The sequence below is a fragment of the Astatotilapia calliptera genome, chromosome 11, assembly GCF_964374335.1.
Source record: "Astatotilapia calliptera chromosome 11, fAstCal68.1, whole genome shotgun sequence".
Taxonomy (NCBI): domain Eukaryota; kingdom Metazoa; phylum Chordata; class Actinopteri; order Cichliformes; family Cichlidae; genus Astatotilapia; species Astatotilapia calliptera.
Window position 1 is genome coordinate 7,088,605 of NC_137432.1, and position 13,558 is coordinate 7,102,162.

General features: G+C 43.8%; 1 protein-coding gene across 2 annotated transcripts in view; it reads right to left on the reverse strand.

Annotated features, from left to right (window-relative positions):
- Positions 1-13,558, reverse strand: part of ldlrad4b (low density lipoprotein receptor class A domain containing 4b) — a 264,501-nt gene that overhangs the window by 36,318 nt on the left and 214,625 nt on the right. The window contains exon 1 of one of the 2 annotated variants that reach the window (XM_026185858.2): positions 4,296-4,750. The exons of the other annotated variant lie outside the window; for it this stretch is intronic. Within the exon in view, the coding sequence (XP_026041643.2) occupies positions 4,296-4,389 (94 nt within the window). The 5' untranslated portion in view covers positions 4,390-4,750. Of the gene's footprint in view, positions 1-4,295; positions 4,751-13,558 lie in introns of those variants that run through there. 2 annotated transcript variants of the gene reach the window in all.

The window sequence follows — 13,558 nt, forward strand, 5'->3', positions numbered from 1 at the left end:
AAACACCTCTACAAACAAACCCCCCCATAAAACAAAAAAACCCTAACCCCAAACACACAACAAAGAGCTTAGTGAGAGATTGGATTGGCTGTCTGGCTGCAGACTGCAGGGTAAATATTGGCTGAGCCTGAGAGTGCCTGTCTGTGTGCGTGTCTGTGTGTATACATCTGTAAATGTGTGCGTGCGTGTGCCCATGTGTACATTTTTGCGTGTGCGTTTGAGGGAGAGTCAACAAGTAGCCGTGTGCGTGTTTGGCCTGAGGTAGTTGACAGATGACCCCGCTGCCACCTACACACTAACACCACTCACACACAGGATTACAGATCAGGCCATTTACATCCGTCTGGCTGGCTTGCCCCCGCTGCAGGCTAACTGTTACATACACACAGCGCAGACGGTCACTTAAGTCTCCGATACAGGGACCAGGACATTCCCCAGAGACAGATGTGTGTTTGTGCGTGCTTCTTAAGAACCAGGAGGATGATTCTAGGAATATTCTACACAAGGGTTTGTATTTTGTATTTTGAGTTTTATTTTCGACACATTTGGTCGCAATATAGTTACTGTGTACTGTATAAGCCAGGCTAAAGGATCGATAATTGCGACGCAATTGCTTTTTCAGTCCAAACATAAGAAAGACTGTTAGGTACAGGCTCACAATCATCTATTGGTCCCCGGCATCTCCTCAACCAATGACATCACTCAGGTTTGGAAAAACAAGGAAGCTACAACTGGTTGTATTGTGGCGTCTGCCATGTTACTCGGTCAACTCATTATCATGCTTGCGTCTGACTCTTACCTAATTGAATGATGCTAGGGGTGCAACAATACTCGTATCAATATTGAACTGTTCGATACAGTGCTTTTGGTTCGGTACGCATATGTATCAAACGATACAAAATGTTTTATTTATTTTATCAACTTTTCTTCTGACGATGCTGTCTGTGTTGAGCGCTCAGTGGATCTGCGTTCGACTGATCTGCCTAGGCTGCACTGTCGAGTGCAGATCCACTGAGCGCAGCGCAAGCTAGCAAGACAGAAGCTAAGCTCGTTGCAACATGGCAACTGCCTCAACGCTACCCGAAATTGAACCTCCCCCACCCTCATTCAGATCTGGCGTTTGGAACTATTTTGGGTTTCATGTGAAGTATGACCCTGATGGTAAGTGCGTCATGGACAAAAGTAAAACAGTATGTTGGATGTGCCATGCAATGCTCAATTGGTGGGAACTAGTGCGTTAGCGCAGTGAGCTTGTTAACGTGTTGACGCCGTCCAGCCCCACGCACGGGGCGATCTGCGGTAACTCGTTAACGGAGATTTGCTGCGTTATGGCGTTAATGTCATTTTAACGAGATTAACGCTGACAGCACTAGTGGGAACACAATGAATATGACTGCACATTTACTCCGACATCATCCTAGTGCAAAGACAAGTGGAAGCAGACAAAAACAACAAGCACGCATGCTACAAACTTTACCCGAGTCATTAGCACATGATTCTCCTTATGGGGACCTGATATGTTTAATATGCTGCTGAGAATATAGCCCAGAAGAAGTGGATAGTATAGCTTTTATTTTGGAAAGAGACATTTCTCTGTAATAAACTCTCTTTTCCAAAGATGAGTGATTTCTCGATCAGATTTATTTATTTATTTTTATTATTTTGTTGTTTCAGCAACATTAAATTTAAAAACTGTTCTTTTGAGTTAAAATATATTTATAATTTTAATAAATGACAAATTAAAAAGGCATGAACATTTTTTTGTATCGAAAAAATATCGAAAGTATTGAACCGAACCGTGAATTTTGTGTATCGTTGCACCCCTAATGATGCCATTATGCAGCAGCTGATCTGCAGCCTTGTCCCAAAATACAATCTTACTTTTCTAATCAGTTTTCCTGATTTAACCATTTTCAATCCAGATTACAGAACCAACCACTGCATTACTATTGAGACATTTCCCAAGGTTTTGTAGAAACACAGTTTGCACTAGGTTCAAGTAGAATGATCTAAGGCAGCTGACATATAGTATTTCCCCTGATAATAGCAGTAAGAGACAATATCTGATTAAATGACTTAAGAGTGTAATATGTTTGCCGAACACATGTTTGCAGTGTGACCCTGCAGGGACGACACCTTCAAAAGAAAAGGTGAGCCACTATCCAGTTAAAGCTTTTATCTCTCAGCCTCTTTAGCCGGGCAGCTAACTGTAGGTTAAAGCTAAAGGATGCGCAATGACTGGTGCTGCTGTGTGAAAACAGAACTTTAAAATACCATGCCTACTATACGAGATAAATGCACCACACAATGAATCCAAGCACAGCAACAGCTAGGAGACTAACACTTGTTAAGAGGTCTCTGCCTTTCAAATCCTACATGTGAATCCCAGTGTAGGCTGAGGTTCGGTTCCTGGCCATGACACACTGTCTGCGCTGTGATCCCTCTATGTTCCAAGTCCCTTTCAATTTTCCTCCTCGTCTGAATGAAAGAGGAAACACACCAGTGAGACGCCTGCTCCGCTTTATAAAAAAGGGGAGAGAGAGGAAAAAAAAGAAAGGAGGCAGACTGTAGCTCTTTTCTGCAGCCAGAGAAATCATCAAAGCATGAGCTGCATTATTCAGCCTTGCCGAGTCTGCATGACAACACAGCCGACAAACAAGAGCTCTTTTCAAACCAGACGGCCACTACAGTAGAACACAGCTATTTCAAACCACTTGTGAATGGAGCTCCCTCCGACTAGTGAGACATTAAGACGAGAAGAAATGCACTGAAAATACCAGGCCAGCATTTATTCAAAGTTGTGTGAACCCACAATGCAGTTTGTTTGCTAGTTTAATACTTTGCAAGTGTCAATCAGAGCAACCATTCCACTTTTTCCCTCCTCTTGCTGCACTGCTCAGTCTGAGACAGTCCTCCTGGATTATCTAATTAGGCTCCGGTGCTGTACCAGTCGATCTGTGCGTGCACCACTTCATGCCTGACTATGTGCTTTTCCTGGCTAGCAGTACCATGATGCCATAGAAAAACGAATGGAGGAACACCAGTCCGTCTGCCAGATAAGCGCACAGGCGCGCACACACACACTTACTTCTTGGTTGCAATGTGGCGTCAGCACAACCACACTCTGCTGCCAAATCTGAATCTAATATCCTGTGTTCACCTCATGTTGCCCGGCCCTGGCCTCGACCCCAGTGGAAATTACACATCAGTGTAACTCTGTCTGTCCTTCTGTCCGTACGTCTGTAGCTTGTCTGCGTGTCTGTCTGTCAATATATCTGCCTGTCTGGCTCTCCCGCATCTCTGTTTATATCTCTGTCGGTACTTGCCTGGCTGCCTGGTTGTGAATCTACCCGCCTTGTCTGCTATGTGCCCGTCTCCTGTTTATTTGTCTTCCTCTGTCTGTCTGTAGACCTGTCACACTGCATGGATACACTCACTGTGCGTCTGGCTGTCCTCTGGTGTCTCTACATGTCTGCCTGCTGTGCTTTTTTTTTTTTTTGCTTTTTTCCCTGAATGCTCAGTCATAAAGAGGAACATCTGCAGTGGATCTAGCAGGCAGCAGCATTAGAGCAGAGCTGATAATGATAGTTTCTCTTTGGGCCGCTCAGAAGGCAGACAGACATAACATACCATTCAAGCGTTTCCTGTCTGTGCTGACAGGCAAACTATTTAACCCTCTGTGGTGAGCTCCGAGAGCATTTGCACAGCCAGGCAGCCCTATAGGGTCATACAGTGCCACTGTAAAACAAACTTCAAGTGAGAAAAAAATACTACTTCTGGAAAACGCAGTAGATTATTAAAAGCTTTTTTAGTACTAAGCTGGAAGTACACACATATTGATATTTCTTAATAAGCTAACTGTTGAGTATTACAGTGTAACCGATTAATAGTAATGGGCACCTAAGAGCTTAAACGTACGCCAACGCCTGACATAAGCACTAAAAAGTCCACACGGTGTGGTAGAGACACACTTTAAGTCAAATACAGACAATAAAAGGAGGTTATAAATACCACTAAGTGCTATGAGGTCACCATAAACTTTCTGCTGGACAGCGCAGACATGCTGAAAGTCCATACAGAAGAATTATCGGTTTCCTCTAAGGTATTTAGAGCGGCCCACAGCGAGTTAATAGCAGAACTGTTTAACCGTGTTGGATGAACACTAAGTCTGATTTGTTGTGCTTCTGTTGCCACACTGGAGAGTGCACATAAAACGGATTAGGCACTAAAGTCTGTCTGTCGGTAGGTTTTTAAGGTCAGGAGAACTCGTAAGAGGAGCAGCTAATGTTACTCACATATCTCCATTCCCTGTGGCTGGGAAGCGGTGCAGTTGCAGGAGCAGGTGACATTGGAGTTGCCGGGGGCGCCAGGAGCCGTTAGGTTTTGCATGGGGCTGGGCAGACCGGAACACCGCTCCGGGGAGAGAGCCGCCGCCGCCGCCGCCGCCGCCAGCGTCGGGGCCCCCCGACGGGAAAACAACGAAAAACTTCCAGGCAGCAGCAGCAGCAGAGTCTGCCGCTACAAGTAACTCCCGACAGTTTCGCTTTAATTATCCCAAGGCTTTTCTCACGCCATAATTCTCTCGGAGCGGCTCGGTGAGAGAATCACTGGGAGAGCTGGGGACGAGCCATTGCCTGTGGCTAATGCATTGTACGGCTTTTTCCGTTCCTTCCTCCGTCGCTGAGAGCAGCTGTCTTTACCCTACTACAGCTCGGCAGACACGGCGTCCTCAAGCCACGCCCGTAAACTGACAGAATGCCGCAGCGGCCTATCAGAGAGCTTCAGGGGAGGGACAGCGACGGGGTGGTGGGGGGTAGGGGAGGGAGGAGCCGCTGCCTTCAGGAGCGCTAAGAAATATCACTACCCTGACTTTAGCCAGCTAGGGGGAAAAAGCAACAAAATAAACGTAGTCCCACACCCTGTATGTAAAATTGACACTAAATCCAACAAATCTTCTAATTAATGACCATCAAATGCATTCACATTCCCACATTTTAATATGACAATGAATTGTAAGAGGAGCACTTGAAGGCAGCAATGGGCAGAGGATGGGACAGCGGCTGTACTTTATGGTAGTGTGCACGCGTGTCTGGGTTGCAGGGGGCAGGCCGCACATTGGTGAGACTGAAAGGGGTGGCTGACCTGACTTAGAAATCTAGCAGACGGGTCGTGGTTGACAATGGCTGTAAGAGAAAGGAGTTGGGGGGAGAGAGGAGGGCTGGACCTGGTAGGTCTGGTGTGTTATTTGGGGAGGGTGGGGGAAGCGCTTCGAGTTTCACTCCCTTGTTATGGCCGGCCACAGCCAATATAGTCGGCTCTTTAAAGGGGCTAACCTTGAGGTGACCCCCCCAAGCTAGTCTTGTGGTTCAGGGCCACATGTGCAGCAGAGAGGCAAACCCCCGCCCCCAGCACATCCCTGCTTAATCTAACCAACAGTGCAGCCATTTCATCCAACACACAAACACAAACACACACATACAGGATCTATAAATAAACCGAGCTGCTCAAATCTGAGAGGGGCTCTGAATGCCACTCTAGTCCAGGAGGTTCCCAAGCTAAGGTTCAGGGACCAAGCAAGGTCATCATAGAGCTTGCAAGTTTTTGACTTTATTTGTGCAGAGGATAAAACAAGTAGTAGGTTAATAGTCTCTTAGCTGGTCATATTAGATTCCTGAATTTGCAGGTGAATCTAAAGATACTATAAAGGATACTCTAATATACTATAAAGGATATAAAGTATACTTTATTTTGAACACATCATTGAGGCTGTGCAAGAGAATTCACATTGGATTTTTTTAAAATTATTTATTATTAAAAGATCTGCTCTACAAGGAAACACATTTGTGTATTCTGCTATATTTTGCTATAAGTGTTGTAGGAACTCTTGATCTAGTAGTCCTGAAGTCACTCCCCCCCATCCTATTGCTGTTTGGAACCATAAGCTGTGTATTAAAGATTTCTGGGCTTCCCACATTGGTCACTGCCATGTCAGAGTGCCATGTCAGTAAGATTAGCAAACTTGGTTAGCAAGCTGCATCTATAAATCATGTGCCTGTAAAGCACAGACACATATTTAGTTGAGGTGATGCTTTATCCATTCCAAAACCAGTTTTCATGTATGTTTCTCTTGATTTAACGTCCAATTATGCCTAAATTTCAGCTGTGTAGCTGTTGATTTGAGGTGAAGTGGAAGAATGTTTCTACTACTTCTACCAGTATCACTGACAGCAAAAACGCCACTGAGTATGATGGTGCCACTACCATGCTTGACAGTTGGTACAGTGTTTTTAAGTTTGAAAGCCTCACCTATAATCCTCCAAACATAAAACATACATCTATTCAATGTGAACAAATAGCTCTTTGTTTTGTCTTTCCATAATACTTTTCTCTAGAAGGCATTAGGCTTGTTTATTTGGACTATACGAGTGCCAGGTCTGTGCCAGGAAACCATCCAGTGGTCAAATATCCAGCCAGAATTATGCCAGAAGTTTGTTGATGGCAAACCAAAAGCATCTGGTCAAGATGCAAGTTGCTGTTTAACCAAATATTAGTGGTGTTTTGAATCTGAATTTATTTTGGATTTTCTCCAATTTACACAAACTTGTGCACCCAATACTTGTTCTTTAAAGTCATTAAATATGTATGCTTTACAATCATTCCTCTCCAGAAACACCTAAAGTTACCATGACCTCATGCCCATTATGAACATGTGTAAATGTCTGACAATCAAGTAACTGCAATAAAATAAGAGAACTTCAATCAGCAAAACTGAGTTTTGGTTGGCTTGTACCGCAGAGCATGCTATTTATTTTTATTATTGGTCAGATAATTCCAAAAGGTACCAACAGCACAAAAACAATCAGGTGGTCTAATTCAGTGACTTGAATTAGTGTAGTTGAAACCGAGCAAACAGCTTCCAGCTACCAATACTTTTGTTGGCATACCTGTCCATCAGAATGGCAACACTGGTCTCCACACCATCCCAGTACAAAGTCATTTTGATGGATGACTTTGGGCATTTTAACACAAAAGTCTATGGGGACTGACTCACTTTTGGATACAGCCTCAAGTGGATGTTAAAGGAACTGCAATTTTTACTACTTGGACATTAGCTTCATTTTCAGTCCTCAAAGTTGCCATTTATGTGGGGAAAAAAATAAATGTAGCAGATGGACGTGTGACCTGCTCTAGTATAAATGGAACCTCATCAGTCTGTGCACATGGAAAGCACGAACTGGCAACAAGTAATTATATGAAAGACCAGAGATGATGATTGGAGTAATGAGCGGGCCAGGCTTACAGCCTTTTACCAACTGCATGGCCTCATGATGGTCCACGGACCATTTACGGACGAATGAAGCTCTTCCAGGTGGCATTCCAAGAAAATAGAGCAAAGAGGGAATAATATAGGAATGGCTCTTCTGATCACAGGCCTGCTCTCTTGCACACCACTTCTGCAGCAAATCATAGAAATGCCATGGCAGAAAATCGCATCACATATTGTGTGTGCTGGGAGTGAAAAATGAGAAATGCCTGCTCAGAGGGGGTGCGGTTTGACCGTTTTCACTCTGAAGACATCAGTAACCGAAGGCAATAAAACGAAATGGACCTCTGTGAAGGAAAATAAGTAAATGGGGAAAGCAAAGACCTCCGACAGATGTTCTGCATTAAGTGCCGCATCACTAGCCAAGTTCTATATCCAATCATGCAAAAATATTTTCCTTGACAGCGGCTTCTACACTCCTCTACGAGTGGACTGACACCTTTGGAAGAGAACAGACTGCGTGACCCTGAAACAATTTACAAACGCCTGGCAGCTGTCATAATTGTATTGAAGCAACAAATTGAGGCAACAAATTGAGGCACTGCTGTGTTGTCAGGTAAAGCAACGATATCGATGTACTAAAGACCATTTTTTACAATTTGTTTTTATGTCTTGATCTGAGGTCACAGCCATGCACACACATCCCAGACAAGCTCTCATCCACAGACAGACATACATCGATTCACCCTCTTGCAACCCGCATCCAATCCACCACCACAACCACAAAAATGCAAGCGCACACATGCACAGTCTGTCTGGAGCGTCAATTTAGTCCCCTGGGGAGCACGCAGGGTGACACCACTAACAGGCCAGACCAGACCAGACAGCCAGCAGACAGATAAATACTAGGCACGGCTGAATACCAAATGCACTCGTGTCTACCAGCCCCCCACTCCACCCCCACCCGCCTATAGTCTGCACACACACACAGGCGCTCTCTCTGTGGGTCTCTCGGGAAACGTCTGTCTCATCGTGTATTTGAGGAATCCTAACTTTAGGTTGATAGGTTTATCATGCTCGGCACGTGCACGTGGATCTATTTTTGGAACTTTGGGAGTGCGGGCTTTCCTGCTCACACATGCTTACTCAGGAGTTCACTGCAGTGTTAGTGTTACTGTTGCTGCTGTTTTGTGAATCGAAGTGCCACGCGTTAACGTGACGGCCCTTTAAAGATCTGACAATGCACACTTTTTAATGCAGCATGGACAGGAGAGGAAACACCACCACCGTGTGTCTGCACAAAACCCACACTTCGGATGGCAACAGGTCCATCTTTAGCCACGGGATGCCCGTCTTGTGCATATGTATGTTTGGATACACGGACCATTTCCCACCTGTCACTTCCCCGTGACTTTCCAGATAAAAAGACAGCTGACAGATGACAGTAAGACAGTAGCAGTAGCAGTAACAGTATAAAAGATGCCACGGATGACTCAGAGTTTACATGAGCTGTTTGTGAGGAGACCATGAGTGCATCAGTGATGCGGTCGGGCCAGTAGTGGGGAAAAAGCAGCACAGCAAAGGCCTCAGTTGAGGGTAGCCCCATCCCAACAAGGGCAACTTCTCCATCCCAGCCAGTGTGGTGCTGAGCTGCAAGCTACTTTATAGCGCCATCTTGTGGCTCATCTCAGAAAGAGGCCTGTTTCCATCCAGCATCCCAAACACGGAGTGGAAAAAGTTGCTTTCCTTCCCTGGTGTCTGCTTCAGTCCTTCTCGTGTCTCCTCTCTGTCGCTCCATTACTTGTGAAATCAAAGCTGTCTCCCAGGCAAAGGTTTAAGCTTTGAATCAATTATGCCTCGTCTTCATCAGATGGCACGAGGGAGCAGAGAGGAGGACACAGAGGAAAATAAAAGAGTCCGTTTCTACGGCTCATTTTTTTAAAGACAGATTAAAGTTCTCACAGTGAGCTGTTTAAAGGGCAAATCACAGTTATACTTTACACTAAATACAGTATTTTTTCCTGTATGAGAAGGACTTTTTATACAGAAAACTATGCCGACACCTCTGAATTTGCACTCATTTTGTGTTTTGAATCAACTCTTTTATTTCTGGTTAAATTCTAATCAAAAATCACAGTAAAAACAGGTATATAAAACGTAATATTTTATAGAACAGTGTGCTGCATACAACAAGTGGGACATCATTTTCTGCTGAAAACACAGCAAACAGGTAGTTGCTTCTATATGACTGCTTAAAGCAGGGGTGGGCAATTCCAGGCCTCGAGGGCGGGTGTCCTGCAGGTTTTAGATCTCACAGGACATGTTGAGGAGCTAATTTAGCCATTTAAATCAGCTGTGTTGGCTCAAGGACACATCTAAAACCTGCAGGGACACCGGCCCTCGAGGCCTGGAGTTGCCCACCCCTGGCTTAAAGTATCCCTTCAGGATATTCAGGACCCTTTAAATCTCTAAAGTATACTCCAACAGAGCAGAAATAAATCATTTATTGATTTGTTGACTAACATAATTAAGGGATTTTTAAGCGAAAGTAATCAACACTCAACTTCTTAAATGTTATGATTTACATTTTCATTGAATTTACTTTAATCACTGACTGACAAAGAAAGACGTTTGAAGATGTGAACTAATCAGGTAATTGGGCTAATTAGGAATCTTTTGCTCCTTTAAGGTCAATAAAGGAAAGGCCATATACAAGGAAGCTCACTTCTGTATTCATGCTCATGTAATGATAATCTATGATGTATTATGCATAATATTACAGTCACACAAGGCTATTTTTCTGCTGAAAAAGGTTTACTTTTTGTATTTTTTTTTGTATGTTCCTGATTACGCTTGTGTACTTTTACCTATTTTCATCAGGTACATTTGTATGTTAAATGGTAAATGGCCTGCATTTGTATAGCGCTTTACTCAGTCCCTAAGGACCCCAAAGTGCTTTAAACTACATTCAGTCATTCACCCATTCACACACACATTCACACACTGGCAATGGCAAGCTACATTGTAGCCACAGCTGCCCTGGGGCGCACTGACAGAGGCGCGAGGCATGTTTATTAAAAGATCTCCAAAATATCTCCAAAACTGCCAGCACACCAAAACTGACCTGTCTGTCCATATGTGATCACCTCTTGGTTTGTTTTCAGCATGATTCTTTAAAGGACCGGGGCATAAAAGCACTAATGCATCTTTTATCATCTTGTCAGTTATCTGAATCACTGGGTAAAATTACAGGTGTGAAAGTAGTAGTAGTTTCCATCCAAATGTAACATAAATACTAACATTTAGGTAGAAAATGCCAACTAATGCACTACTATCATATACATACGAGGTTTGTTTGTTGGCGTGTAGAGGTTCAAAGGGTTTCATGGGCATAAAAACATCACATGTGTTTATGTGTGTGGAAAAGTTTAAGGGTGGAATTAAAAGAATGTCCAATCATAACTCAGTTTAAAAACAAATAAAAGGAGATCATTTTCACAAGGTGCAGGATGTTAATCATAGGAGGTATTCGTTAGTGAAAAAATGTAGTTTGTTGTTTTGCAATGTGTACTATCTAAGTGTGTGTAGCCTTGGATACAGTTATAAATATATAGTCTCATTATATCTCAGTGAACACTGATTTGTTGCAAGTGTAAACTTTATCCGTTTCCTTTTAGAGCAAGTAAATTGTGTGCTATACAGAGTTATCCATGGCAACTTTCTTTATTTTCTAATACTTTTTTCTGTTTACAATTATTTTTTTTGCATGTTCAAAATAAAACAGCCAATCAAATCAAAACAGTCAGAAAAGGCATAAAAGGAGATTTTGAGGTAGAGGTGGGTTTCAAAGCAGCTTGCATATGCAATGAATCTGTTGATCAGTGAGCTCATACCCTTCAGGAACTAACGCTAAACTCGATTTTGGGTTAAAATGAATCTTTTTAGGATGTTAAAAACATTTTTTAACACACAAGTTTTCCAGTTGAAAATTGACATGCAAACAGGTGGATGGAGTTGCATGCAGAACAAAAGAAATACGTCTTCCTTCTTTGAGAAGGTGACTGGACTGCACAAGTGACAAAATACCGTTCGTTTTTGGAATACTGACCAAATAAACAAATAAATAGGAGGCGGAAATCATTCCCAAAACAGCAAAAATGGTTAATACAGTGGAAGCAAATAACTGAATGAAATATTCATCCATGTGGCCACAGAACTGCCCCCAAAAATCAGAGAAAGAGCAGAAACTGACGGGCTGTGAACCGTATGGGATAACCTGCGACACTGCAAATGAACACAGCACAGAGGAAGAAGAAGAGCAGTTTCTTGCCTGCATCACTAATGCCTGTTTATCCCAAAAAAGCCTCAATCGTGGGACTCGTGTGATGAAAGTATTTGCGCATGACGAAGGATCCATTTTGACTATAACATAACATTTTCAGTCAGACTAATAACTCGAAACACCCCGTGACTTCTGTGTGGAGTGGGTATTACTGAATGCCTTTCCAAATGTCAGAACAAAAGATGGATATGACTCAGCCTTAATAACAAGGCTGAATGGGATTCATGAATTAACCGCAATGCATCTCACCAGCTGACAACGCTGGAGAGCGAGGGAGGAGAGAAAGGGGGAGAGAAAGAGAGAGAGAGAGTGTTTGCTTAGGCATCGACTGTAGCTCGGCATCTTCAGCGGAGCGCTAAGTAACAGAAAGGCCACTCCAGACAGTCAGATTGCAGAGTAGAGAGTTGCGTTCAATAAAAACGTCTGGCATGCCACATCATATTTGCAGCTTCCTGCCCTTGTCTGGCTGCAGTGCCGTGTCATGTCCTGTCCACACAGGTGCACCAGCTGTCTGGCTTCCCACCCCTGTCATTTTCACACACACACACACACACACACACACACACACACACACACACACACACACACACACACACACACACACACACACAAATGCACACACCTCACTTACACCCCTGTCATTTGAAAAGAATACCCCTCCCTACCTCTCTTACTGCCGCAGGCTCCACTGCAATGACACCACAGCTCTCAGTGAAAAGTTATGCATGTGTGTGTCAGAGACAGATAGCTAGAAGGGGGATGAAAGGGGGATGACAGAGCAGACAGAAATATGCAGAGTGTGTGTGTGTGTGTGTGTGTGTGTGTGTGTGTGTGTGTGTGTGTGTGTGTGTGTGTGTGTGTGTGTGTGTGTGTGTGTGTGTGTGAATAAAACAGTTCACGAAGAGAGAGACAGAGCCTGAGGTGGAGGATACTGAGAGTAAAGGGATGAATGAAGAGAAGATGAGAAGAAAAAAAAAGAAGAGAAGGTGAGCAAAAGGAGGACAGGAGGAAAAGACAAGGCAAGATAAAAGGAAAGCATAGAAGAAGAAAATGTATGAGGAGAAAAAGAGATAAAACACAGGAAGAGAGAAAAGAAGAGGGAAAAACAGGGAAGAGAAAATAAAAGAAAGTGGGAATATAAAAGAAAAAACGAATAAAGGGAAGATAAAAAAAATAATGGACAGTAGAAGAAAAAGGTAAGAAAAAGGAAAAAGTCGAGGAATAACAGAGAAAAAAAAAGCAGAGAGGTGCCAACAAAAAAAAGAAGAAACAAAGTGAAAGCAAAAGCCAGTGAGTGAGTGAGGGAGGGACATAGAGGCACAGACAGAGAGGAAGAGTAGATAATCAGCAGGTATTGAGCTCTTTTCACCCCTGCGGTAGGGCTCTGCTGAGCATTGTAATGGGCTGTCTGCCCAGCTGGGCCGATGAGCTCATGTCTGGCTTTAATGCCAATCCTCAACTGGCACACAGCTCGGCAAGGCAAGCGCAGACGCAACACCACGATGCCGCTGGGGAAAGGACGCGACACAGCTGAGCGAGAGGAATAGAAAGAGGAAGAAAAAGAGAAGGAAAAGTGAAGGAGAGAGCCAGGCAGGCTGAAGGTGTGTTGTGTGCGTGCGCACTTCCATCACAACACTGATAAGAGCCCCGAACCAGACGGTGATAATCACACAGCCAGTGAGACAGCAGCTGTAAATGTGTGTCTGTAAAAGTGAGGGAAGGGGGACAGAAAGAGCGAGCGAGTGTTATTTTATGCAGTCATAAACAGCGGTGATTACAGAGTGTGCATGGTACACGTTACAGCCTCCTGCTGCCGAGAGTGCATGCAAACAGACGCACACGTTTGTGCAAAAGCACACGCATGGCTACGAAACACAGAAGCACACATGCAATCTGATTTTCAAACAGCTTTTAAGTGAGCCGCTGTGTACATGTGCAGACAGCTGACTTCA